General features: G+C 36.1%; 1 protein-coding gene across 4 annotated transcripts in view; it reads right to left on the reverse strand.

Moving 5' to 3' along the window:
- grid2 (glutamate receptor, ionotropic, delta 2) overlaps positions 1–27758 on the reverse strand; it is a 398666-nt gene that overhangs the window by 167946 nt on the left and 202962 nt on the right. For all 4 annotated transcript variants that reach the window (XR_003292669.1, XR_003292670.1, XM_026270097.1 and 1 more), the window contains exon 3: positions 2920–3204. Coding sequence is in view for 2 of the 4 variants with exons in the window: in XM_026270097.1 (XP_026125882.1) it covers positions 2920–3204 (285 nt within the window). In the remaining 2 variants the exon portion in view is untranslated. The remainder of the gene's footprint in view (positions 1–2919; positions 3205–27758) is intronic.

Here is a 27758-nt window from a genome sequence, read left to right on the forward strand (position 1 = left end):
AGTCAGGATTGGACCTGTTTTGACATGTGTTTCAGTTCCTGTTTTCCCTTATTTGGTCTGTTTCCTGTACTTGTTTAGTCTGATTATTAGTTGATTCCCTGCACCTGTCTTTTCCTCATTGTCCTGCCTTTAAAAGTCCATGTCCTTTCTGTTCAGTTTTGTTTGGGTCTACCAGTCAATTAAGTGTGTCTTCCTCCTGTTCTCCATGTTGGATTTACCCCCGTGTTGGATTAATAAAGACTCTTTCGATTATTCTCAGCTCTGTGTTCCTTAGCAATTTCTGAGTGAAAATGGTTTCTACACCAAATTGTCTTTTGCAGTGTGCACGTATGCTTTTTTGTTTGTGTGTGTATAAAGAAAAAAAAAACTATCCAAATTAACAATGCATATTATTTTTGTGAAGTTGCAGTTAAAATCCACTTAGGTCAAAAAGCTGTTAAATTTATTTCTAAATCGCATCAATTTATGAAGTCTTCTAAAATAACTTCAGTTAAGGCAGAAGATACTTCACAGAGAGAGAGAAACCTTGGATTGCAAATAGAATGTTTTTTTTTTGGTGACTTCTGCCAGCACTAGTCCCGAAAAATAAGAGATACCAAAGAGGCACAATCAGTTTACCAATGAACTCTCTTCTGTCCAAGTCATCTTAAAAAGCCAAAGCAATTTGGGAACACTTTGTTCTCTCTGAAAGATCTCTTGCTCAGGGACCAGCTAATCAAATGTCTGAGGAGACTATCTGCGGAGTCACTGGTCAAGCTCTACACACATTTAAGACGGAGAGGAGGGGAGAGGATCTCTAAGGCTTCATTACTATATTGCTGCCCAGGGCACATGGTTCTCCGGACATGGCTAAAATCATATCCGTTTGTCTTCTGGGACAGGTACTTATTCATCCACACCTTAAACTGCTGCAGCGGAGCATGCCCTCCAGAGGGACCATCAACCATGGAGTTCTTTTCACACACAACTACACTCTATTACACCATCTTATATCGCACTCCCTTTTTCTCTTTAACCCACCGACAAACCACAAACACTCTGTTCCAAAATGTAGTAAACTACCTATGCAGTCAGGATTTGAAGGCATCGTATGTGTTCCAGAAAGCAGAGATTTTAATTATGCTGCCTGCTAAAATACTTTGTTTTAGCATTGCATGGCTGTGTCCAAAATTGCAGGTACTTCTTTTAATAACTTTACAGCTGTTATAAAAGCATTTTCTTTATAGTAGGTATGAATGTAGTCCAGATGAACTACAATTGTTATGTTGTCATTGTCACGTGACCTACCAGTGTTATTTGTGTCGCTTCACTGCAATTCACAAATCCTCTCGCTTTGCTTCATGCGACAGTAGAGTGTCTATAAAAGTGTCCATTATTCAGAATCTTCTGTTTTATTAATTTGGACACACTATTCTTGTTTGCATGTTGTTTTTCATCTGCTATACTGAATATCATGTTTATACTACACGTCATAAGTACTTGACTGTCAGTATCTAGCTGATAATAAGTGGCAGTATCACACATTCAACCAGGTTTCCACCCATCATAATAATAATAAAAAAAAGAATTATGTTGGAGGAGATGACTAACAAAAATTAGACTCTCGGTTCGCACCAAAAATAGTTTTCTCACCAAGTTTTTTTGGTTTCTGTAAAAAAAGGATGGGGTGTTTGACACTCCAGCCTACAGGAAGGGGCGAGTAAAAGTATGTTCTTTTAGTGTGTTTTTGTACAGCTATACTTACAAACCTCTTTCCACCTCCCTACACTTGTATATGAGTGTGATTCTTTCAAAATAGATTTTCATAGATATTCATCTGTAACTTTATACTGTTGACAACCTTTTTAGCAACATTCTAACGTCAATCTAAATCTCAACACCAACATTGAGCTCAAATGGTCAAAAACAATTTCTTAATATGTCTAAGATTTGTTTTGATATTGCTATTAAATAAAAAAGGATTTCTGTATATAATCAAACTTTAAATGCAAGATATTTAAAGTGTACCTGGTGTATATTTGCTATAGTTTCACTTTAGCAAAATCAAATATACTTCGGTTTATCTTTCTTTAGTTGGACTTCAGCACTACTTCAGCACAATTAAATAGCATTAAGCTCAAAATTACAGTTGTTAGTCCAATTTACCAGACTTTAAATATAGCAGTTGTATATTAAAAGTACATTTGCAATTCATTTTTATTATGCACACAAATATGTAAAAACAAATGTACAAAATGCATGTATTTCAAATACATTTTAGTATTTTTTTTTTTCATTAGGGTAGTTACAACTACAACATACATTTTAAAACATGCTTAGTTTTACCTCCCATCAATTTTTCTCAAGCTGATGTGAGTAATTAGCTTTAATATTGTGGAAAATATTGGGCACCTTGATCAAAGAGAATGGCTTTAATCTGGTAACTGGTTAACTGCCTGACTAACTGCACCCTCATCTACTCTGCTACCATCAAAACCTGCCATATCAAGAAATATGTTTAACTTGTTTATCCAGTTTGCTCAGTCAGTGAAAGGCACTGCAAGTCCAGGAGAAACGCTATGAAATGCAATGGGTAAAAGCTCAAGGGAAGTGATGTTTGCTGAAAAAAATAAATAAATGAATAACAGCTTGAAGCCTCTTGAACTTACAGGCCTGTGGGCAACAGCCCAGTCGGCTCTGTGGTTAATCCATGAATGCCCAGAATCTTTTTTCCTCATTCCCAGTCATGCTCTTTTCTCTCAAACACATTCAGAAAAATTGCCTTAAACACATAATGAGCAATGGAAGCAATGATGCTGTATAATTTCCTCTTGGTGAAGGTAATAAGGGGGTGTTAATGTGAGGTCACTGATTGGACACACTGTGAGAGAGCTCCTTACGGCCGTTTACTACTGCCATCAGTAAATTGAAACTACTCACCATAGTCAGTGTCGTAGAAGATAATGAACTTCTGCCAGGTGTACTCCATCACCACTTGGAAGATGACATCATTTAGGTAGACGGGAGGCCGGACGAAGAGAGTGTAGTCATCTGGTTGGGCGCGACTGGTGGGCGGGCAGCTAGAGCGAGGAGTGCCCGTGGGTGCCCTCTGGATGAAGAGGTGCGGGATGTGCATTGCGTCAGCTAAAGACTGCAGCGACCCCGCAGACATACAGCCGATAGAGCTGACCAAGGCTAAGATACCTCTGTTCATCAACTCGCAGGCTGTGGGCGAAAGAGAGAGAGAGAGGAAACATGATTTATACTAACTAACTTTTGAGGCACATTCACACCAAGAGCAATAATTACATTATTTGTGTCCACCAAGGAATGATAGTCAGGGCTTCACAATTAATCGAATTTCTAATTGTGATTACAATTATGGATGCCACAATTATGCAATCGTTCAAAGCGGCAATTAATCATTCGCTTTTTTTTTTTTTTTCAACATGTTATCTTAAGGTTTTCTCTATTGTTTTAGTATAACATTATAATGCCATTCATATTTTTATCACATCATTTAAAGAAAAAAAAAATCCAATGCATATTTATTATTTGAGGCTTAATACAATAAAAAAAGCACTAAAGGTTTTTCAGTTAGTGTTTTCAGCTTGTTTATATTCATATGAAAATATTGCCTCAAACTGTGGTTTACACATCATGCAAATTGTGATAATTGTTATTAATAATTGCAATTACAATTTCAAGGGAATAATAAAAAATTAAGATTTTTGCATTAATCGTGCAGCCCTAATGATAATGTTCTGTTCATTTTAAGTGCATGCTGCAGTTGTTAAGCGTCGCATTAAATGTTCAAGCTCTTCAGTCGTGAGTGGATTCTGATTGGCTGTTAGTGTTTTCATTTTTTACCAGCTGGACAAAAATGTTCAAAAAGTGATTCCAACAATACTGTTTCTCTGTTGTGGTGTGGACCCCCCTACTGCCATGTACTTAAAACAATTATTAAAAACCCAGTCAGTCTGGTCTGTTGTTTGAAGACCAACTGTTTCCTAGCTAAACTGGATAAACACTCACTAGCTTAAAAATACATTTCGCCCCAAAATTAAACAAAATCCTCTCACCATTTTAAGAAATTCCTGTTTTGTATAGAAATGTTTTGTATTCTATACAAAAAAAATGCAATGGTAACATGCAAATTTCTAAATATCTTCTTTTGCGTTCCCATAAAAAGCCATAAAAGTTTCAGACAACATGTGGTTTGGTAAATGTTGACAACATTTTCATTTTTGGGTGAGCTATAGCTTTAAGTGCAGACCAGTCTGGAGAGACCCTATTAAACCATCGTAGACCAGCAAAGCAGGTTAGTTTAAGCAGATTTATACAGCAGATGAAGCAGATTAAATAAAAGATGCAACATTCTGAGACAGTTTAATCATTTGAACTGTTTAACAGATAAAATACAGAACACTGTTGGCATACTACTTAAGCCACCAGCATTAAATACATAAAAACTATGTATTTTACTATTTTACTATTGTGACCTATCCCTACATAAGGTAAGCACAAAGTTCTCTAGATCTTCATATTTCTATTACACCAGACAATTTCCATTTTGTTCAGTCAAGTAATCATGTGGCTTGCCATCTTGGAGAAATATATTTTATGGCTTAATCCCCGAGCGTAATCACAGGATGGCAGCCAAAGGTGGTGGCGATCAATATGTCTTTACCAATAGCTTTAATTACAACTATGCAAATATTATTATTTCCCCTCCACTTAGAGCTTCATTAACAATTCAGCACTTTTAGAGACTCTCCCATCTGAATACCATCAGACAAAAAAACATTTGGCAGTCTATCACACAGACTAGGGTGTTTATGGAAAACATACGAGGAAACCAGCGTTCTTCAGTATAAATACTTAGTTTTGAAATTTTAATCTGATAAACATTCCATTCATAAGCACTTATACGGTTTGCATAAACAGATGCTCATCAGCACAGATGCAGCTTTTAGAACGCTGATTGGTTACTTCATTTTTTGCTGCATAAATGCTTGACTATTCTGATTGAGTTGCTGCAGTGATTTCTATAATTACACTCCACAACCTACTGCATAACTCCATTTTATAATGAAGCAAAAATCTATTTCCAGAGAAATGAAAGTCCCTCCCACGAATAACCTCACAATTTTTGCCCTTGTTCAGTTTGTGGCTCCCGGATGTGCAGTAAAGCTGATGTCAGACATGAACATTCATCTTACTTGACTCATTTTATTTAGCATAACTGAAGTTGGGGAAGGTAAAATGTCGGAGGGGGCCATGGAGCAATGTAATTTTGCCAGCTCTGGCAAAAAAAAAAAAAAAAAAAAAAGGGGCAATGAAAGGGGCAGAACGAAAGGAATGGAAAGAATAGTGCTGAAAAAGCAAACTGCAAGATGAAATGGACATTTGAGGCTCATTGGAAAAACATGCCTATACCTACTGTACAATTTTTTTTTTCTATACAATTCAATGCATTTTCTAGCTGAAATAAACTCTAATGGCAATTAAGCACACTAGCAAAAGTGTAAACGTTAACAGGGGCAGATTATAAATTAATAAAGACTTACTTTTGCACAGTTCCTTGCATTATACTATGTTATGACCTCAAACCATTTTTACCTAAACTAGCTCCATACTGTATGTGTGGCTTTTCTGACAAAGTAATTTTGCTTGGTAGCTCACCTGGTACACCACTACACCTGAAGTGCTTTCATGATGCACAGTGAAACTCAAAAGAGATCAAAGTCAAAGCAAATAGAAAATAGAATGGCTTTTATCTTATGTATGATTTGGTTAACACTGTTGGTTAGGTTGAGGGTGGGTAGTAAAGTATTTTCAAACACATTAACCTTTTAGAGCTACGCATCTGACATTCACCTGGCCATTACAATGAAACGTTACTCGATTCAAGTTCATCTATTTTGAATAAAACTGAATGCACCTTTACCATCACTCACTGGACATTACACAGAGACTACTGTATGTGCAACCTAGGCCAATTTAAGTCACCTGATATTGAAATCATTCTATGAGTGAGCTTTGTAAATGGACCCAGGCGATTTTTGTTTTCCAGTCAAAATCTGGGAATTATTCAGTATGCTGAGATTTTTTTGAGCTTTGATGATGGGCATATTTGGTATCAAATTAATCTTTGTGTAAATGTTAAATATTTAAAATTATTTTACCTTTGCTCTGAAAACAAACAAACAACAACAAAAAAAATTGACTTAAAGGGAAAGTCCACAAAATAATAATAAATAATAATAATAATAGAAATTTGCTTAAGATAATTTACTCCCTCATGTTATTCCAAATCTGTATTTATTTCTCTCTCTCTCTCTCTCTCTCATCATTTTCTACTTAGATGAATGTTAATAAGCAAAGTCACTTTGTTTATTAAAATAAATTTTTTATATCTTCTTTTATTTTCCACAGTAGAAAGAAGTTCAGGTTTGGAAAGACATAACAGCTAGTATATAATTGCAAAATCTTATTTTTTGTATGGACTATACATTTAAGGCCTCAAGAAAAATGACAGCAACATTTGAGAATCAAAATGATCTATGGATGATCCAGTTAGAAAGATTTAATCCAAGATTTGCATTTAAACTCTACAAAACAAAAGGAACCGCCAATCATTCTGAAAATACACCATAATGAAACCTTGACATTTGATCCAACAAAATGTGTGGAATTATAATGATTAACTTAACGCATGCAACTTAATTGATTAAATGCACAAGTTTTAAGATGAATAAGCCGAGCTCCAGTTAATAAGATATTGTTTAATGAGGTAGAGCGTTTTGTTATGGATTGGACAGACTGAAAATGGAAAGGCTGGCTAATCCTTACTTATTAAAGCACTTCTGTGAATTAGTGCTATGATCTGTCAGTGATCCACATTCCTCTAAGGTCTTGCTAACTATGTTAGCAAAAGGCAGCGTTGATCAATCATTACTAATTTAGTCATATAATTTAACCATTTGTTTGATTACATATGATCCCATAAAGTCTTGACAAGGCCTGTCAAGTCTTGAATATTAAACCTTCAACCGAAGTTAAAAATATAAGAATTCATTCTTTCACAAATTCACACCAGGGACTGCATTATTCCCTGACACTTTCAAAAACCTGCAATAATGCTGCATTAAAATTAAAATAAAGACTTTCTTTCTTTGAAAGCAAACAGGGATATTCTATTTAAAAGCACTGACTTTATTCTCTCAGTCACAGCATTAGCAAGCCTGATTTATTTCAAAGAAAACTGCTTATCTACAGTATGCTGGATTAGTACAAAAAAAAAAAAGTATGTACTTAAAGAGTGCTGTCTATCACTGTGTTTTTGAAGTTGACTCAATTAGGATGTTTACTGTTAATTAGTGTAATTTAGCATAAGTAATTCATGTTCGGTATGTTTATTCCCAACCTAATTGTGATTGTGTTGATTATAAATAAGTTGCGCACTGTTCATTTCTATTTCATTAAAAATACAAAGCAGACAAACAGTGTTTAAGTCTCTGACATATCTCCCACATTAGTTCCTGAAGTACCCTTCACATACAACTGATGCATAGACATTAAAGTTTCCCTTTAACCACAACACAAAATATTTGATCTTGACTCTAATCAATTCATCTTCATTCATTAATCTTATAAACATGAATAAAATGTTTGTGTTTCTAATACAATTTGAAGTAAATGTTTATTTTTAAATAAATTATTAATTTTATTAAGCAGTGATGCACTGAACTGCTCATAAGAGATAGTAAAGACATTAATAATATTATAAACAATTTTTATTTCAAAAAAATATCAAAGAATACAGAAAACACTAGCACTATTTTCCGTAATAATATTGTTTTCAAAATTGAAAAATACGAGGAACATTTCTTGACCGCCAAATTTAGTTATGAAAATTAGTTTGATTGACACTGAAGACTTGAGTAATGGCCGCTGAAAATATAGCTTTTAAAATTATTTTTAAAATTAATAAACAATTAGTGCTATAAATCGATTAACCACATCAAAAAAAAAAAAAAGTTTGTTTACATAATATACTGTATGCACTGTGTATATTTATTATGTATAAATAAATTTAATTTTTTATTTAATATTATATATATGCATTTGTATGTATTTATATAAATATAAGCTTCACAGTATACACATGTAAACAAAATATTTTATTTTATAGGCAATTAATCACGATAAATAGTTTGACAGCACTTAAATAATACAAATATTAGTATTCTATATTAATTTAATAACAATAATATGATATTATATATTCATATTATATTATTAATATTTTACTTTAACATTACTACTGTTTTATATACTTTAAGTCAAATAAATGGAAACTTGTTAGTATAAGAGTCTTAAAAAAAAGAAAGAAGAAAAAAAGAAACCTTACCAACCCCAAACATTTGAACAGCGGTTGAACAGTCTAAGATTTATAATTTCACTTATTATTTGCCCAAATTCAGATGTTATAAACAAGCGAATTAAAGTTATTAACTAAAGTTGACCTCAATCAAATCAATTTGTAAGATTAAAAATTTTTTTTAAAAGAAAATAAAATTGTTTAGATTAAATTTACTCAAATCATCATCTCTGAAGTCACTAAGAAGCAAAAGTAAAAAAAAAAAAAAAAACATAAATAAATAATTATAAAATATAAATTATATATATAATGTTTGGTTTCATTTTTATCCATATGGTCTGAAATTGAATTGTGAAGCGTTACATGGACCTCACTGCATCAAAATCTTTATCACTGGACCTCACATGTATTCCTGAGTTCCCAATAACATAGGGATGTGCAAGTCTTAGCAAGTCCAGAGTGCAACACACAAATCCAATCAGAGCAGAGAGAGAGAGAGAGTGCAGAAAGAGCCCACGGACTCCTGACAGATCAACATGAGTGAAACCTAATGTAAATCTCAGCTGCTGCTGTCATGCTTACACTCCCTTTTTTCTCCCAACACGCTCACCTCCTCCCTTGCTCGTACCTGTGGGTGTATTTGTTCACTTTTAGTTTGAATGAATAGACCTTTACAGATTAATAAATGCATGCAAAAGAAGAAGAGATGAAGCTGAAGACAAATAAACACAGAGGGGAATAAAACATTGAGAAATCTGGTTTAGCACGTAGCTTGTGGCCTCTCACACCAGTCTTTAACGTTTCTCATCACCACTTAGACACACACACACAAAGCGAGAGAGAGACCCTTCTCTCCCCTGAAAATCTAACACTGTTGAGCACTCCAGATAAATTTGTCCCAGGAGAGCACTGGTTTTTCTTTTTATAGTAGAGGCTTTTGCTGCTGTCATTTTTATGAGGAAGATCCGCAACTCATCCTTCCTCCCTCCCTCTCTAGCTTAGCCTTGATACTAAAAGGTGTTTCATTCTTATCATCGGAAGGAATTGGGCACAGTGCAGGCTTAGAGCAAACATATATTAGATATCTTTAGATTTGTCTTCAGCTCATATTGTAATGTTTTCAATGGCTTCTTGTGGAATTAGATACTTATCAGTTGTTTAATTAGAGATAAAAGTGCTGGACATTATTCTCTAATTACCCAGAGAGCATGAAACCAATCTGGAGAGGATTGAGAATTTGTTAGAGTAATCTCCGTAATGGTGTAATAATGTAAAAATATATTTACTTATTTAATTTCAGCAAGTTACATGCGAAAGTTACACATGGAATCAAACATGGAACATGGAATCAAAACGTACATTCTTTTGTGTTATTGTGAGAGGCTAATTGGTGCATGTTACTCCAAATTGTTATTTTTATTGATTGATTTTAAATAAATGCAACTAATGTATTAAATCTGCCATAGGTCACCAGTGAGAAGTGTTATTTCACTGCATGATCTAGTATTGACAATATTTTCATTAAATGTCAAGAGCAAAAAACGTACAAATAAAATAAAGTAATAAAGCATGCATGCAATAGGTAATATATATATATATATATATATATATATATATATATATATAGAAAATGTGAACTTACATTTCATGTGAAGCTTAATAATAGTCCAGTATGAATAACATTTAATGCCCTTTATTGAATGATTTAGTGAATCCTTCATTATCAGACTTCAATGAATTGATGCTCATCAACAAATCAGTTGAGCAAATGATTCAATGGTGGCTCACTAACAAACTTGCCCCCTAATAGTGTAACTAGAGTCTGTCTGGAATACACAAATGCTTATGCACTACAGACCTATTGTTAGGATTTGGCGGGATAGGAGGCTAAAGTGACAGAAGCTGCTCAGAGTCAGGTGAAGGGTGCTTTATTGGTGCGCATACGTGGTAACAAACCCCAACACACGGTGTAAAAGTAACAAAATAAATCAAAAAGAAAATAACTGTACAAAACATACACTATATACACAAAGTATTTACAAGCTAGTCCAGCTAAGTCAATTTATCTAAACCTCATAAGCCAAAAAAAGGCCACTCTGACTTCTTGTAGAATTCCGGCAGTGTCGACGCTGCCGAGCATATTACTGCCCTCCACAGGTCAAAGTTTGACCTAAATTCTTACATACTGTCCCGTATCATGCAAGAACTGAAGAACTGCCTTGGAGATCATTTAATGCTCATTACTGTCTCCAAACAAAGAGAAAAGGCCTCAACTCCAAGTCCTGCTAGTTTAAAAACTTATACATTTCTTTCTGCCCTATACTTTCTGCATTTTAAGAAAACATTCCCTACCGTCTCAAGACTCCCACATCCACACAATCCAGAAACATGCTTTCCTACAATCCACAAAGAATAATTTAACACACAACACCCCAACCACAATCTACATCTTTTAACTGAATCCCACCCACACTGACTGACTGTGTGGGAGCCATTTTATACTCTTTGCTCCACCCCAGGATGGAACCATTCTGAAATTGGTAAGGGGTTTTCTCCTCTGAGTATAGAAACATACATACAATCACTTGGCAACAAAATATACATTAATGAAGAAAAAAAAATAAAAATAAGTACAAACACACAATTCAACACACATTAAGACTTTAAACACCAGAAACAATAAATTTTTATACAGGCATCTACTGGTGACCCATATGATGTCATCTCAGCTCAAAATGGCTGCTCAGCATGGTAAGTGTATAAAAGTCCAAGGTTGTAAATTGCACAGGTTTGGTTCTGGAAAATGGAAACTGGTGAGTGTTTGCAATCTTTGTGTTTATTGCACAATAAATTATAGTAGATAAAGAACTTGTGTCTGTAGTTACTTCAATGTTTTATGGAAGATGATATGAAATGGTAGGCTACTTGGTACGTGGGTTGAATATCACCATGGCTCCTCAGTGCAGGTGAATTGAATGTTTTGAGGTGTATATGTGGCTGTCAGTCACTGCATTAGTGTGAATATTCACTGTACATCAGAACAACAATTAAGTTGTTGTTGTTTGTTTTTCTTTCATTTTAACAGGTTGTATCCCATTGTTTTCAACCAGATTTCTCCACCCAAAGAAAACAGAACCAAATGCCAATAACCATTTCTGCTACAACCTCAGCATGCTTGTTGTGCGGCAGATGTTTGCCAGCGCGCTCCACAGGAGCTGTTTAGAAATGTGCTGTGCAGTAAGGGAAAACGAGTCAAACAGTCCCAGGTGGGAGAGTCTCCAAATGTCAGGATGTAAGTGTTTGATGAAGGGACGGTCTCGCGGCATTGACGGGATCTGTTTCGGTATGCCTGTTTGTGTAATGAAGATGCGTGCGCAGGTTAGGGCGCCAGCTGGCTGCATAGGAGAGGATCAAATCAATGCGGTGCTGCAGGCACACCTGGTGCTGCGCACTTAAAAGATAGGTATAAGAAAAGCAACCACAGCCAAAGAAAAAGTCAAGGAGGGATGAAGTGAAAGGAAACTACTCTGAACTCCCAAATCCCTGCGGTTAAAACGTGTGGGTTCCTGTTTTGAAAGGGTGTTCCTGTGTGTGTGCCCTGCTGAAAATAACAGCCTGAGCTGGTGTAGGCTGGCCTAGTTGGTGTTCAGCTGGTTTACCAAGCAGACAATTGGCTAAAATCAGCAAACCAGACCTGCTACTGAGATCTGTCTGGTTTAGACTTGGTCTTAATTTAATTTTTTTTTTTTTTTTTTTTTGAGTTTGTATCTGTGTGATCTCCAATATGACTGACCAGATCTGCAAAGATTCACCCCTAATTGAAGCACTGAAGTCATTCATCACGAGTGATTCTCCACATGCTAACAGGGATGGAGTCAACCTGTGACTCATTAAAAATCTCCTCGGCATCCATCCTCCCTCTCCTCCTCTTTCATCTAACTCCATTCATCTTCTTTAGTTCTGGCTCTCTCTCTCTTTCCCCTGCAAGTCTCCGTACTTACCTGCCTCTGCTTATCTCCTCTAAGGGCTGGTCTCTGAACAAAGCCCCAATGCGGCGATTGAAGGAGAGATATAAAACAAAGAGAGGGAAGAAATCTGGGATTTCTAAATTAAAGCAAAGCACCAGATGCCACAGATCTGGTCTCTAACATCTTTATGTGAAGAAAATATGCAAATCCCTCCTCCTTTGGGATTCATCATCTAGGCAGTTGACTTGATGCAATTTACTGTATGTTCAAACAAAAAGGCCATCGTTTTCTGTGTGGGGCGGTGGGTCTTCGTGCCGATAACTCTGCTCATATTTTCTTCATAACGATGCATTTAAAAGTTAACGAACAATTGGATATTTATGAAAGTTCACATGGCTATTGCAGATTAAATATAACACGGATAACATAAAATAAATTTTACAATGTTAATTGTTGATTATTAATAACTCAAACCCCTTTATCTAAACATCTACACTTAACTGTTAGTTGTGCACGTTCAAGTTTTTTAACGCTTTTTACCATGTCTTAAGTTCTCAACCAAATTATCCATCAAAGTGCAATGGATTGTGAGAAATATTAGCCATAATATTAAGCACTTTAAAAATCCACCTGAAATAGTTACCCATCCGGGGATTTTTGGCATGACTTTTTAACACACTATGCTTTGGGACACACTTATTCTAATCCCACATACTATTTAAAAGAACACTGGGACACAGGGTTACCTTAACTGTGTTCTCTGATTAGTTCATTAGTTTCCACCTGTGTTGATTAATCATCTCATTAGTTCCCTTCGTTTGGTTCTTGCTTATAAGCCCTCCGTTATCCCTTAGTCTTTTTTTTTTTCCATTCTCTGTCATGTTTAGTTGACCTGAGTTGTTTATTAAAGTATTCTGCGTTTGAATCCCACTCTGATTCTTCAGTCCTATTCTTGGTACATGCCGTGAATGGAATGCAATTTGCTGTCATTTGTAACTTGCAGTATTCAAAAAAAATAAATCTTACAATAATTGATTTACAAAGACAGTCATTAAAATCGTAGTGTTTAAGGGAAACTGTGTCTTTATGTGGAACTGCTTTCTACACATCTTCTGTGACATGACATAATAGAAAAAAAGTGTTTTTCAGCATTGTTAAACAAAATATTGTTTAGAGATTTAATCATTTTGTGGATGCAGCATATTACAGGCTACTGTTGGCAACAATGTAACATAATGTGTAAAATCATGTAATATACTGAAACATCCCACACATGCTATTTTCCATCTAAAACTATATTAGAATACATTTTCTATTTATTTATAATTGCAATGCACACATTTCTGATAACCTCATAGTAATTGAGTCCACTGCAGATTAATGTCAATTGAATAGTAAAAGCAAATCGATGATTAAAGCAGTAAAAAAATCTACAGTGAATGACCAAAGCAATGCATATATATATATATACAGTATACACTGCAAAATCTTGTTCGTGATAGAAACAAATAAAATTCCCATTCAGACGGATGTTGTTAACATACATATCCTTTCTGAATATAATAGCAAAAATCTCTTACCTATTTTAACTGAGGTTATGCAATGTTTCATTAAACTTTGCTTTTAGGTATTCAATTCCAGAGGCTGCAATGGAACAGTAAGTGTTGGAAGATAATTTATGGGGCCAAAAGACTTTGACTTAACCAGAATGAGGTTATGAGAAGTGCACCTTTGCTGAAGAAGAGAAAAAAGAGATGCTTTGAACAGATTTGGCTGAGGGCTAAATTCATAAAGAAAAAAAAAGCAACCTCTCTTCAAACAGAGCAATGGTTCCAAGGGACATATTTGCTCACTGATTTTAAACATTGAAAGGGCAGAGCATTGTGTGTGTCTGTCTCTGTGTGTGTGCATGTGTGTGTGTTTTAATCAAAAGCGCAGGTGTGAGTGTGTGTAAAGACATCTTTGTTATAAATATGGATGTTGAGTTGTGTCTTCTCTTTGGCAGCATGCCATCCTGCAGCTCAGTGCTGATTCATCTGAAACCTCTACAGCATGTCCGTCGCCGACACAAAACAGGAGGTGACATCACCACTCTGTCCACCACAGCACTCATCAAAGCACCATCTGATCTAAGTCTATTAGTCTATTACCCTCACACATGGGTCTCAACCCTGGAAGGTGAGATCTACTCACTGTAAACAGCTCTGAAGCTATCGCTCTGCACAGTTTTATCCCTTTTAAAATAGAGAATGTTATATATAACATACTAAAAGTCATAAATCACATAATTTGTGCGAAAGGGTGAAAGATTCTGTAGAGTAACTATAAATAAACATTTAAATTTTTGTCTTGTAATACACACAAAAATGAAATAAAAAAATTATATAATATTCATTGACCCTTTCATAAATGAATGTCCTATAATGTTTATATAATTGGCTTGGCTTGGATTTGTGATGTCAAAAAGAGGCAAATTAAATAGCAATACAATGTCTACAAATGTAGGCTTCTTCTCAATGTTAATTAAATTGCTTCTTAATGTTTATTAAATTGTTGTTGTATAAAAACAATATATTCGTAGTGTTTTAATACCACCAATATAGGGAACAACAGCACTGTTGTTTGTGTTAGGGATGGGCAGTATCTAATTGTTTGCAATATATCGGTAAAAATTCTCCCAACGATAAGAATTTGTCTTCTCATGATATAATGATAAAATCTGGGGAGATGTGAACTTGAGGAGGAGTTTATCGCTAAATGAGGAGCTTGAGCTCCTTTTACAATCTGGAACTGGTTTGGTTTGGGCTGTACAGAGTGACAAAAAATCGGTCTGAATAGATGTACTACAGTAGCATATGCGATACAGTTTTGCATGTGTAGGACCCTGTTTACAAACCTGCTGTCCAACAAAGATATAACATATAGACATTTTTTTTTTTTTTTTTTACCAAATTAACTTAACATAGTTAACTTAACATTTAAATAACATCTTTTTGGGACCAGACGTCATTTCATACTACAGAATGATAGTATTATATACAGTGATAAAGGCTATGTCAATTAGCATTGCATTATAAATATACTTTCTGTACAAAAAATACCCAAGATTGGGTAAAAATAGGAAAAAGAATACTTTTATCTAAACGGGATTCCCTGAATTATCATCATTATCATTATCGCAATATAATGTAATAACCAGAGATATTGTGATATATATTTTTTGGCCCATATCGCCCATCCTTAGTTTGTGTGATAATATACTGTATTATGCAATATAACATATTATAGTAGGTTACATTGATATTTACACTATTATAATAGTATGATAGCAAAGCGTTTTTGCATTTTCTATTTCACCTTTGAGATATTTGCTTTTTTGGACAGGATACAGAGAGCAGAGAAAGGAAATGATGGGGTAAAGAGTCTCTGCTTGGTCACAAGGCACATTCGAACCTCAGGTCATCTAAATAAAAATACCAATGCATGCTGCACCCTCCAAGCCACTTCTCGGAAATAAAAATAGCATTTCTCATGGTTTTGTCTGGTTCCACCAGGGTACTTGGGAGCAAATAGCCACGCTGTGTGGCCAGTGCTATTTACACCCAAATAATCACTCCGTATTTTTCCTGTTTCCTGGCTGAGAGCTTATTTGACATAACAAAGGTGCATGTGAGCTGAGAGCGCAGCTCTGCAGCCCGACTCGGTAGGAAGGATGTGAACGTGTGTGCGGAAAAAAAAAAAAATGAGAGTGTCTGTGTGTGTGCATGTGTGTGAAGTACAAACACAGCAAGAAGAACGCTTGTAAGGAGGATGTGACAGAAGAAAAGAGAAGGATTCAAACAAGAGAGTATGAGCAATGTTGGAAAGGAGAAAGGTGATGAAAGAAATGCTGATAGGGAGTCGAAAAAGAGTGATTGCACCGTGGTGTGTCTGCGACAGATGGTCGGCCGCTGAGGAATGAAAGAAAAGGAAGCGGTTGGGAATGATGTGTCCCTCTCATTATTTCAAGCTGAAAGCAACTATCAAAACTCTGTTTCATCTTCTGGAGAAAGCAAGAGTTGTCCTGTTTACTCTCTAATAAACCCAGCAGTGCTGTGATCATGCACTTTTAAGCCATGTTTCCATTACCTTCACTGTAGACATTACTATCACTGGAACAGGGTATCTGTAAGGCCGGGTTGTTGTGAGGACAGTAACGCTTTCATTTTCTGCTTTGGCTCTCTCTCTGTTTCTCAGAATCTGATGTTCTCTGGAGAATGAGCTGCAGCTTATTGTGCACCTCAATGACGATGAGCATTCAGCCCACTCCTCCAACACATCAGAGTGTTCTTGAGACGCACAAGCAGCGTGTGTGCAGATGTGACTCTGTTGAGGGTTGAGTGAGTGTGTCGGGCCAAAAGAAAGAGAATTCTGAGTGTTTGCATTGGAGGAAAGAGAGAGAGTCTGAGACATCGTCCAAGATTTCCAAAGAGGTCAAGGGGTTATGGTGAGCGGATTGAAAACTCAAACATCTCACCAAATACTTAAAACCTTGACCTATTTGGCTATCTACTGTCATCAGCTCTTCTCTACTGTTCCTGCAGCTGTCTGTTTTTCCCCTCATAACCTCACATGATCTTCTTCTCTCACAAACATTTGGCAGTTTTACTGTTTTGTGCACTGTTTTCTTTTGTTTAGGCTCTACTAGTTTGAACCACAGCCTGCAAATCGCCCACAAACCGGTGGTTCTATTTTGATTGGCAGGTGCTATGCTTCCAGAAGTCCAGGAAACCTTGTCATTTTGATATAGTTTTCAAATGTTCTTATGTTCAAGCCATTAAAAAAAGAAATGAAGAAAAAAAATTCAAAGTAATGGCACTAGACTCTCAAAGCTGTTAGAAAGTCTGTTATGTGAGACTAAGGATTTCCAGACTCTAGGAATCAAACAGAGGCATTCATGAGCGAACAATGGCTTATAAAAAGTTATTTGGAGAGAATGAGATGATCTTATGACTCGACCCTGCTGAATGCTACTGGGAATCATACACACAGTAAAAGTGTTAAGGCAAGTAATACACAAATCTCTTCCTTGCACAGGCACTCAAGCACGTGGACACGCACAAACACACACGCTTCAACACATGCTCATGCATGCACTGAAAAACGGCCCTCAGGAAGTCAATGGCATCGCTAGCCACTGAGGTTGAGAGTAAATGCAAACACAATATGAAAAATTGGGATTTGAAAATCAAGGACAATGGCACGAGGACAATAAAATTGGCAGCCAGTACACATCATGCTTTTTCATTGTAAGAGGCTTTAGTGACTCAAATGACTTTCAACCCACATGGGTAGACAATGATATAAAGTCAACCAGAAGAAATACGGTCATAACTGTATTACAGAGAGTATCATAGTGAAATATACAACTTGACAGAAAATAAAAAAATATTCGAAATGCATAAAATATTAAGTAACACTGACCTCCTCATATTAAGATGCATCTGGTCAGTCGATAAAAAAATATTCTATAATAATAATAATAATAATAATAATAATAATAATTTTAAAAACTTAATACAATCACAACATAAAAGCCAAATTATTTATACAGTAACAAATATAAAAAAGTAGATTTAGCCCATATTTATGCCTTGTATTTATATATAGCTTTATTGATTACACAACCAACCAGATAAAGATAGAAAGACAGACAGACAATAGATAGATAAATCTTCTTTATAATTGTTCAACTTTTGATTGATTTATTTGAAGTTGCATTTAAAATCCACTATAGCACAAAATTCTGAGCCTCGGATGACATTGTGTATGAAATTCTGACTAGCTGCACCTGTTCCAGCATTGATTTGCACTACAGTTCATGCTACATCTCCTTTACCCTTATTCCACCAGAATGTCAATGATGCATCAATAGTTCAGCTTTAACGTCTTAATTCCATATTTTATTCCAAGACACACCTGTGTGGAAAACACTGCCTACACTGAAACTGTATTTTTCTTTCTGTTCCACCACTTTAAAGTTGATAAAGGTAGGTTTGGCACATCTCCTGTAGTCGGATCGATGCGTTAGATTGCTTTGTCTTCTTTTTTACAAACCACAAAGCATCCAAAGCACTGACTCAGGCACAGTGAGCGGAGACTGCTTCCTACTGGCATTGATTGCTGCTCATTAATTGTCTAAGCCATAGGTAATTAACCACAAAAAAACACCATTCCATCTCAGACAATTCTTTCCATTATGAAAAAGAAATGCGCCCAGAATGGTCTTTTCTCTGTTTCTTTCCTGTTTCTCCTGTAAGCTATTCGATCACGGCTTGTGATCACAAAGTGACTAAGGATGGCACAGATAGGGCTAACTCCCAGTGGAGGATGGGAAGGGTTATATAGAGTAGCTCCAGACTGACAACTAATCTGAGTTTCAGAAAAAAAGACTCTGAAACCTCCAGCGACACTGTAGACTGAAATCATAACACACACACACACACACAACCAGTACTATTTCAAACCACTAAATCCATATGAAGAGTGCACAAGACACTCAAAAATTCCTCTATTTGGATACTTGGATTCCAAGCACAATTAAAAGTTTTAACACCATATACAAATAAGATTTTGTCGTGCAGATTGCAGTTCTCTGAACAGCTGAATATTTGCATAAGCCACCTTTATGTACAACCTTGTTCAAACACTCATTGACATCTGAACAGCAAAAAGACTAACAAGTCAGAGCGAAGTCTTTCTTAACAAAAAATAGGCCACTCTATGGAGGGACAGAATGGTCTCTTCGAACAAAATGGTCCCTTAACCATACTTTGTGTTAACGTGACATAAAAATTGGCCCTATCAGACCTACCTGGTCAGGTAACAAAGGCTACTCTAGCAGTCAAACCAGAGGTTCTTTTTCTGTGGAAAAAAAAAAAAAAACTTTCTTTTGTGTTCCACAGAAAAAAAAGAAAGTCCTACAGTTTTGGAAAGTCACGAGTAAATTATGACAGCATTTTCATTTGTGCTGAATTATCCCCTCAATTTAATTTCAGACATGTATATTTTATATTTTAAACCTCCTTTATAGGACATGACTGGATGATATTTGGTAAGACAGGATATTAGGAGCTTAATGCTTCTATTACCTTCAGAAAAGGCCATGGATGGTCTTCCAGGCACTATAAAAGTCCCACATGGTATAATAGAAGATAAAGGTCCGCATTGTTTAATCTCTATTCCACATTACCCCTCACAACCACCATATCATCCCCCTAAAGCTCCTCTAGTCTACGACCCGGGCTGATCAGGGACAAGTCTTTACCCCACAACATATCTTAACCTATCAAGTGCACAAGAAAGATGTTCTTAATGATTATGTAAGATAGAAATAATCAGGTTTTTTTGTTGGATGGATCTGCCTGGATTTAGACTCTGTGAGTCATGGATTGATGGATCCAAGCGGATTCCTACACTGCTGTTATGTGCTGTTGATTGCATTATTATCTAAGGCTATTTTTATCATTTTATTTGGATGTTGAGAAGAAAGAATAACGAAACACTGCCGCTATGATGTAATAAGATGATGTATCCGGCGTAGGTTGCAATATTATGGTGAATTTGGAAAATAAGTAATTGCATCGTATAAAATGTAATATTAATAATGTAAAAATACATAAATTATATAAATTCAATTATACATATAACCTACTTTTAATAGCTTTAAATAAATTGTTCTCCAGATAATATTTTTTGTATCTAGTTAATAAAAGTCAACAGGAAATATGTTTGCTTTGAAATATGGAAAAAAAATTATTTTATAATATAATTTTTGTGAAACTTTGAAAGCCACTGTTCTAGTTTATAATGACTGTAATTGTGACCAGCTGTTATATAATGTAAGGAATTAAAGTCTTGACTTGGGCTTCATTCATAAAACACAAGCAGAACAAATTTGTATGTAAATGATCTGTGAAAGCATTCTTTTGTGAATTGGCAGATTCAATTGAATGAGACAATTTACGTAAGAATGGTTTTTAGATTTGCACACCAATTCCGTTCTGCTCATGCAGCATGAATGGAGTGAACTGGTCTCTTTATTCTTCAAACCTGCAGATATGTTTAGTATTGATCTGGTGCTCTGAGCCCCTTCTTGCACATGAAGACAACAAAGAGAGTCCGGGCTGTGTAGAAACATGCCACTTAGCCCTTTCTCGATCTTTCTACTTCAGGGACAATTCTCTCAACGTCCACCATGCTCCATATTGAACCCGGACAGATGCTATGTTTAATGCCTTAATTCTGCTCACTGTCAGCAATCCAATCTCTCTGATACTTCAACACCGATTCCAATTTAAAAAGAGCCTGTGATCCAATTTGGAGACTGGCAGCTTCCCAGTGCCCGTGCTTGGAGAGCCGTTTGTACAAGCTAGGCTTCCGCTAAGGGCTCCCGGACACAAGAGTGCTAGTATTTAATTAAGTAGCAATTAGGATGAAAAAGAGACTACAGTGCTCCGATTTACGTTCACAGCAGAAGAGTACGACTGGAGAACAAAAACACAGATATCTATATAAAACATAAAATAATAAATACACAAGTCTCTGGAGTTTCTAATATTTTTTCTTCATTATTCGACCCTGGCTGCTTTCCTCCCTCGAGCTCCCTAAAGATGTCCATGTCAGCCAAGCCAGCGTGCAGCCAATCGAGAATAGAAAGAAAACACTTAAGGCAAAAATTACACATCTGTGTTAACTGCGAGACGAAGCAGAGGGTATTTCTTGGAAGGCGAAGTAGGAATCATTATTGTAGTAAAATTTAAGCATTTAAGAACATAAAATGCATGTTTTCGTCCAACCTAAACCGGCTTTCTAGCGTCAAATTGCATAAGTTTCCTTGAAAAAAAAACTAAACAAAACAAGAGACAACGTGATTTTAATGGGAAAAGACTGAATTATTTATAAGAAAATGGGTGTCCCACTGTTACGGTGATGGAATCTCCACCATGACAAACAGCAGAACAACACAATCAGAGCAGACAGCAAAACAAAGCCCGGACACATTTATGTGGATTTATGTGCACAGCCTTGTGCATTATGTAAAACTGACATGGAATGAGACTACAGTAGCTTCGGTGATGGGTCGTAATCAAGAATGGAAAAACTGTCAGTGTTGCTCATTCTGACGCTGTCAGGCAGAAATTTCAGCCAGTATAATCATCTGTATCTGTCCCTGCGGTTTGGGCAGCTCTGAGAGCAGCTTACATTAGGGCTGTCACGATATTAGATTTTACATATCACAGTTATTGTGGCCATAAGAAGTCACAATATTGATATTGTGATATCTATTGAAACCTTAGGGGATAAAGATATCAGTCAAATTATTTTTTGCTTTGTTTATTGAGTTTTTCTTTTTCACCCAAACGAACATAAAGATACTAATAAATGCAGGGCACAAGACTCTGGCTTCCTCCGACTTTTTTTAATTAAAGCTCCTATGAAATAACAGGAGAGAAAATACTGTCAAGTTCAACAGTATGATTATAGTACTTTACAATAAGGTGTCATTTGATAAAATTAATGTAACTAACATGAATTAACAATGAAAACATACATTTATTACACAATTTATTAATGTTTGTTAATGTTAATAAAAACAGAGTTGTTCATTGTTCATGTTAGTTCACAGTGCATTCATGTTTACAAACACACCTTGTGATTTTAATTATGCATAAGTAAATACTGAAACGAACATGAACTAAAATTAATAAAAGCTGTGGAAATATTGTTCATTATTTATGTTATTTATATATGTTAACTAATGTAATTAACTAATGTTAACTAATGAAGTGCATGGCAACTTAACATTTTACAAGTTTGATGTGCTAATGTGGTCGAACAGTTTTTTAAGATCAGTTGTAATCATGTAAGTGTTAATAGATTTAAACAAAGAAATTAACTGTAACTATGCACAGGACATATTGATTGCAAATACAAAAATGAGACGAGTAAAGAAAATGCGATACTTATTAAAATAATCACCCTTTACTTAAATATATGAACAGAGAAAACTGTTAACAGGTTAATATAATGTTTCCCATTCTATGACGAGTAAAATAATGGCTACTTTTAAGAGTAGCGGCGAGCACTGCGTCTTTTTCTTGTGTGACAGGTGTAAGCGTTAATACACAATACTGCCACCTGGGAGCTCAACATGTGGTGTTATCATAAGAGAACTCTTCATATTGTGGTTATCACTAATATCGGTATAACGTCACACACTGGATTAACACAGTATCGATAACTGTTGCTTTGAATATCCCGGTTATTGTCAATACCGGTATATCGCGACACCGCTAGCTTACATTATTGTTAAAATGAAGATCAGATCGTTCCCTCACAATATTCTGATGAAACGCACAGCTAGAGCTTATTTACTGTACATGCTTGTCTGAAGGAGCAAGATGGAAGGAGGAGAGTGAGACCTTTTTTTCTCCTTTTAGAAACAATTGAAGTCAACAGCAACACTAAACAGACATCAAAGAAAGAAATCCACATACATTTTGCTATTGTGCAACAGCTACAGCTTATACTTGGCCGACAGTGTGCAGATTTATGACAAAACATGGTATGAGTAAATTTGTGGTATAAGGAAGCAGATGTTGTTTTTGCCTTTTGCTTTTATCAATAATGAAACATCAAGGACTATATGACAGGACCTCAGGGCAGCGCTGGAGACATTGTGGTCACGGGGATGTGTCTTTTTCCACATCATAAAGACTGTCACCCTCTGCTCTCAGCGGTGACAAATGGCAACCTGATTCTGTACAGCCAATCACGTTCACCCTCATTCCCTTTCAACACTCGTCGAATGCAAAACCACAAGAACCCACTTTGTAGAACAAAAAGAGCGTCTAAACAAATCGGAGAGAGGAAAATTCAAGGAATTTGCGCTGGAGAGAGAAAGAATGAGAGCATGATGGAAGAAGGGAGGGAGGGGGGAGAGAGAGACTGCCGTGGTTGCCATGGAAATGCTAATTCAATTCCAAGGCTAGAGGTTGGGAAAAAAGACAACTCCTTATCACTTTGACTTCTCTGTTTCTCACAGGCATGAGAAACAAATGGCCTGCTTGCTTTATGCTGTTGTGCTGATGGCACTCACATTTAAACATCCCTGACTCTGACGGTCCCTCCCTTTACTTGTTCTCGTTAATTTAAACATCCGTTGTGATATTTGCTCATGGAAGCACATCAAAATTGGAGTTTTTGCTGCGCAGACAGGAGTAATTCTGAGGTGCCCTCAGTGGTTCATTAAACAGCCTGATAAAAAGTTTTAAGAAAAGAAAATAACATGCAGTATTCAAATTACAGAATAATTCTTAGCATTATTGTTTTGGTGAAGAGTGCGGAAATTACTAAATGACCTTTGGGGATCATTGTTTCACTGTTATTCATTTAAAAAGACATGCTTTAATAAACAGTAAATTTCAGCAGACAGCTTGGATTTTTATTTTCAGTTCAACAGCACTCAGTTCGAGAGGGGGATCTATAGCATTCAATTATGCAACACGTGGATTGTTGGAGAGCTTATGACTTCCTTTAAATTATGAAACGTGAATGTTGATGAAAAGAAAGCAATTGCATTTATTTGAAATGGATTCTAGTTTTAATGTTTTGGCTAAGAAAATTACATGGCTGAATATTTCATGTTATGCATCTGTTAGTAATAGTGTAGCTGAAATAATAAATACCGTAGCCAATTCTGTTAATTAAAAAAAAAAAAAAAATGTCCACATACTTTTGGCCCATGTAGTGTATATTTCAGGCCTTAATTTGATGGCCAATACCTCAGGCATAACCATGACAGCTTCAGAAAAAGACAGGTAAAAGTCAAATCCTTCAACATGATTCTCCTATTTTCTCTCTCATTCTTGCACTGTTATCCATTCCCTACATTTTCTATGACGGATCTTCTCAATAAGTCAGTAAAAACACAAGGAATGAGTCTCTCCTGTCTTTTCATCTGGAACAAAAAAACCATCTGTTCTCAGTGGGGGCAAATATTAAGACAAGGAAAATGAGAAATAATAGACATCAGAGGCAGAGAGGAGAGAAAGACAGGAGTAAATGGGATGTAATGAGTGAAGCAGAAAGAGAGTTGCTGAGAGACCTGTGGAGAAAAAGAGAGGCAGAGAAAGAGAGGGCTCTATTTAAATGATCTAAATGCATGTTCTAAAGCGCACGGCGCAGGTGCAATCAGGGCGTGTCCGAATCCACTTTTGCTAGTTTAACAACAGGAAAACAGACGGCGCACCCAGGCGCATGTTCTTAACGGGTTGTTCCTATTCTCTAAATGGGTAATGGGTGTTTTTTGGGTGTAACGTGCAATAAACCAGTCAGAGTCTCATCTCCCATTCCATTTAAGAGCCAGTTGTGCTTGTGCCGTGACTGTTTACCTATTTACATTTTGCTATTTACAAGACAAAACTTGTCTCCAGAAAGGAACTGTAGCTGCTTTTACGCTAGCAAATAGGTAATCCAATTATGATACATGCGATGAATATCCATTATGACATGTAGGCTTTTTTTAATGTTGCTTACACAATAATATTATTTTTCATTCCAATTTTTTTTCATTTTTAATATTGGCATGTTTGTGTGCTGCTGTGCATCCTTTGTTTGTAATAAGCAGCATGTTGTGGACCCACATATTAATGCGCTCTTTAAATAACAAAGAATTTGTTAGAAAAAAACTATGCGCCAGACCCTCAGACCAGGTTTGAGTTGGTCTATGGCGCAGTCTATTTTTAGTTACTCAAAATAGCAACGCGCCTGAACGAACCCTTCTTTTATAGACCAGCACGCACAATGGCGAACAAATGGGCACAAATGCATTTGCTATTTAAACAATGCAGCAAAAGACGACATACATAAACAATGAATCATGTGATAAATCCATAGATGCTTGTGGTGGTACTGCTTTTATTCAAAAAGGTGTATTCAAAAGACAAGTTAATATATATTGGCAGTGTCTTTGTGTATTTTAAGTCCAACAAAAAGAATTCCAAATGAATCAGTATGGTGAATGATTCAAAGACTCACTCATAAGCCCCTTTCACACTGTACGTCGTACCCGCAATATTCCCGTAACATTGCCTGGTCGCCTTCTGTGTGAAAGCAACCACGTCCCGGAATTGATTACCGAATCGAACCCGGGTCGGGGACATAGTAACATTGCGGTAATCGATCCGGAACGAGCGCTGTGTGAACAAAAGCCAGATTTAATTCCGTATCGAAGTGATGACCCGCGTTATCGCGCAACTTTTTTACCGGCTGTTTTGAAGGAAGATCAACATTCGCGACGAAAACATATGTGCAAACTGTAATGAAGCAGAGATCAGTTAGTTCCTCACTTTCCGCGCTGACGCAGAGATCGTTTGCTTGCTTCAGTTAAAGTATAATGTGCCAAGCGTTGTCGACTCGTACATTACACGTCACGCGCTGATGTCACGTGTCGTTACGGGATCTTCAAGGGTTGTGTGTGAAAGCACGCACATATACCGGGTCATCACTGGCAGTGTGAAAGTGCCAAATCTAGCGACCAGGGAACAATTACAGGAACACTTTACCCCTGAATTTGCCGGAATGGCAGTGTGAAAGGGGCTATAAAGACAGTAATTTGTTCCATTCACTAATAAACAAGTGTTTTTAGTAACACATTAGTATAGGGACCAATTCTCAATGTTAACTAGTTGCTTATTAGCATGCATATTATTAACATATTGTCTGATTATTAGTACTTATAAATAATTTATTTTACGACAATATTCTACATCCTTAATCCTACTCAACAGCTAAACTTAACAATTACCTACTAACTATTAATAAGCAGCAAATTTATTTTTAATTTAGTTTATTGAGGCAAAAGTTGTAGTTAATGGTTTGTTAATAGTGAGAATTGGACACTTAAATTAAAGCATGACCATGTTTTTTAACCAGTTGTATGAATGAATTCAATGATTCATTCATAATTCCAACCACTATAACTGCATTAGTGCTCTGAACATACAATTTAAGATTAATTTATAAAAACAGACAGTAATTAGTTTTATTCATGAATGAAACCGTGCTTCAAGGAACCCCTATTATGCCAATTTTTAAGTCTGCTAATATTGTTTTCTAGGTCTCCTATAACAGGTATTACATGCATGGAAGATCAAAAAACAAGTAAAAAAAAAAATGTTTTACCTATTTTCTAAATGATTCGTAAATGACTCATGCAAAGCAGTTCAAAGAATCAGTCTCTCTTAACCCCTCCTTTCCATGAGCCCTCACTGCTATGATTTTTCAGATGGCACAGTCCTTTGTGATTAGTCTACCGTGTACAGCCCTTGAGACTTGTCAATACATAGAAAAGATTGTATCGATTGTACCCTACCAATTTGAGTCTGATGATGAAAATGGTTGAAGTGGCAGATAAGCAAGAGACTGATTCGCAAACGAGCAGGACGTTTCTCAATGGTAAGTGTCAAGTGTTAAGTAGTTTGTGGTAATTATACGATGTGATAAAACAAATTTACTCTCACAGCGTAGGATACAGTGTCTTCTCAAAATGATTTCAACCACACAGAGACTTTACTGTGTTTGTGGGCGGGCAAGTGGGCAGCGAATTATGCAAATGTGTTACTTTGTGACGTACAGCCATAACAGAATATGATTTAAATTCCTGATGACTCATTTAGGCAATTGCAAGCCTTTTTTAAAATATGGCAAAACTAATAACAGTTGTATGCTAGTATTCAGTTCTGAATTAACTTGTTTAATTCATTTATTAAATCAGTGCTTTGACTGAAACATCTGATAACCTGCTCATAAACAAAATTAATACAAATAAAATAATATGCAAATTCAGCAAATCACTTTTTTAATTAAAAAATTCAATCATTGTTTTGAATGAAAAGGATGAATAGGATCAGGTCTGTGCACAGTGGGGTGGCCTGGTGGCTAGAGCCACTGACCCTTTGCCCTCATTGGCTGAGTTGCCCCGCTAATCCACTCTGGAGTGGAGACCACAGTTCCCAATGTTGTTGCATTAACAGGTAGATGCATTACAACCCACATTACAGTCAGTGGATGATTCGCTTAATTAGTAATTTGGTAGTTTGTATTTCTGTCGGTAATGATTTGCTCTCTGTCTTACAACTAAATATCCACAGTCTTAGAATTAAAATGTCTAATCAAATTATTGTACCCAATCAGATCTTATATAAATAACACACAATTCGTTGTTGTTACTGACACTTTGTAGACACATTTTTTTAAAGCCTTCACAAAAAAAGAAGACGGAGACAGTGAAGGGAGGTTGCTTAAGTCATCTTATAAAAAAGTATTCCCAAGGCTCAGTTTGCCCCGGGTTAGGGGGAAGTTGACCCGAGTCAAGGCAGTGG

The sequence above is a fragment of the Carassius auratus genome, chromosome 8 (assembly GCF_003368295.1).
Source record: "Carassius auratus strain Wakin chromosome 8, ASM336829v1, whole genome shotgun sequence".
Taxonomy (NCBI): domain Eukaryota; kingdom Metazoa; phylum Chordata; class Actinopteri; order Cypriniformes; family Cyprinidae; genus Carassius; species Carassius auratus.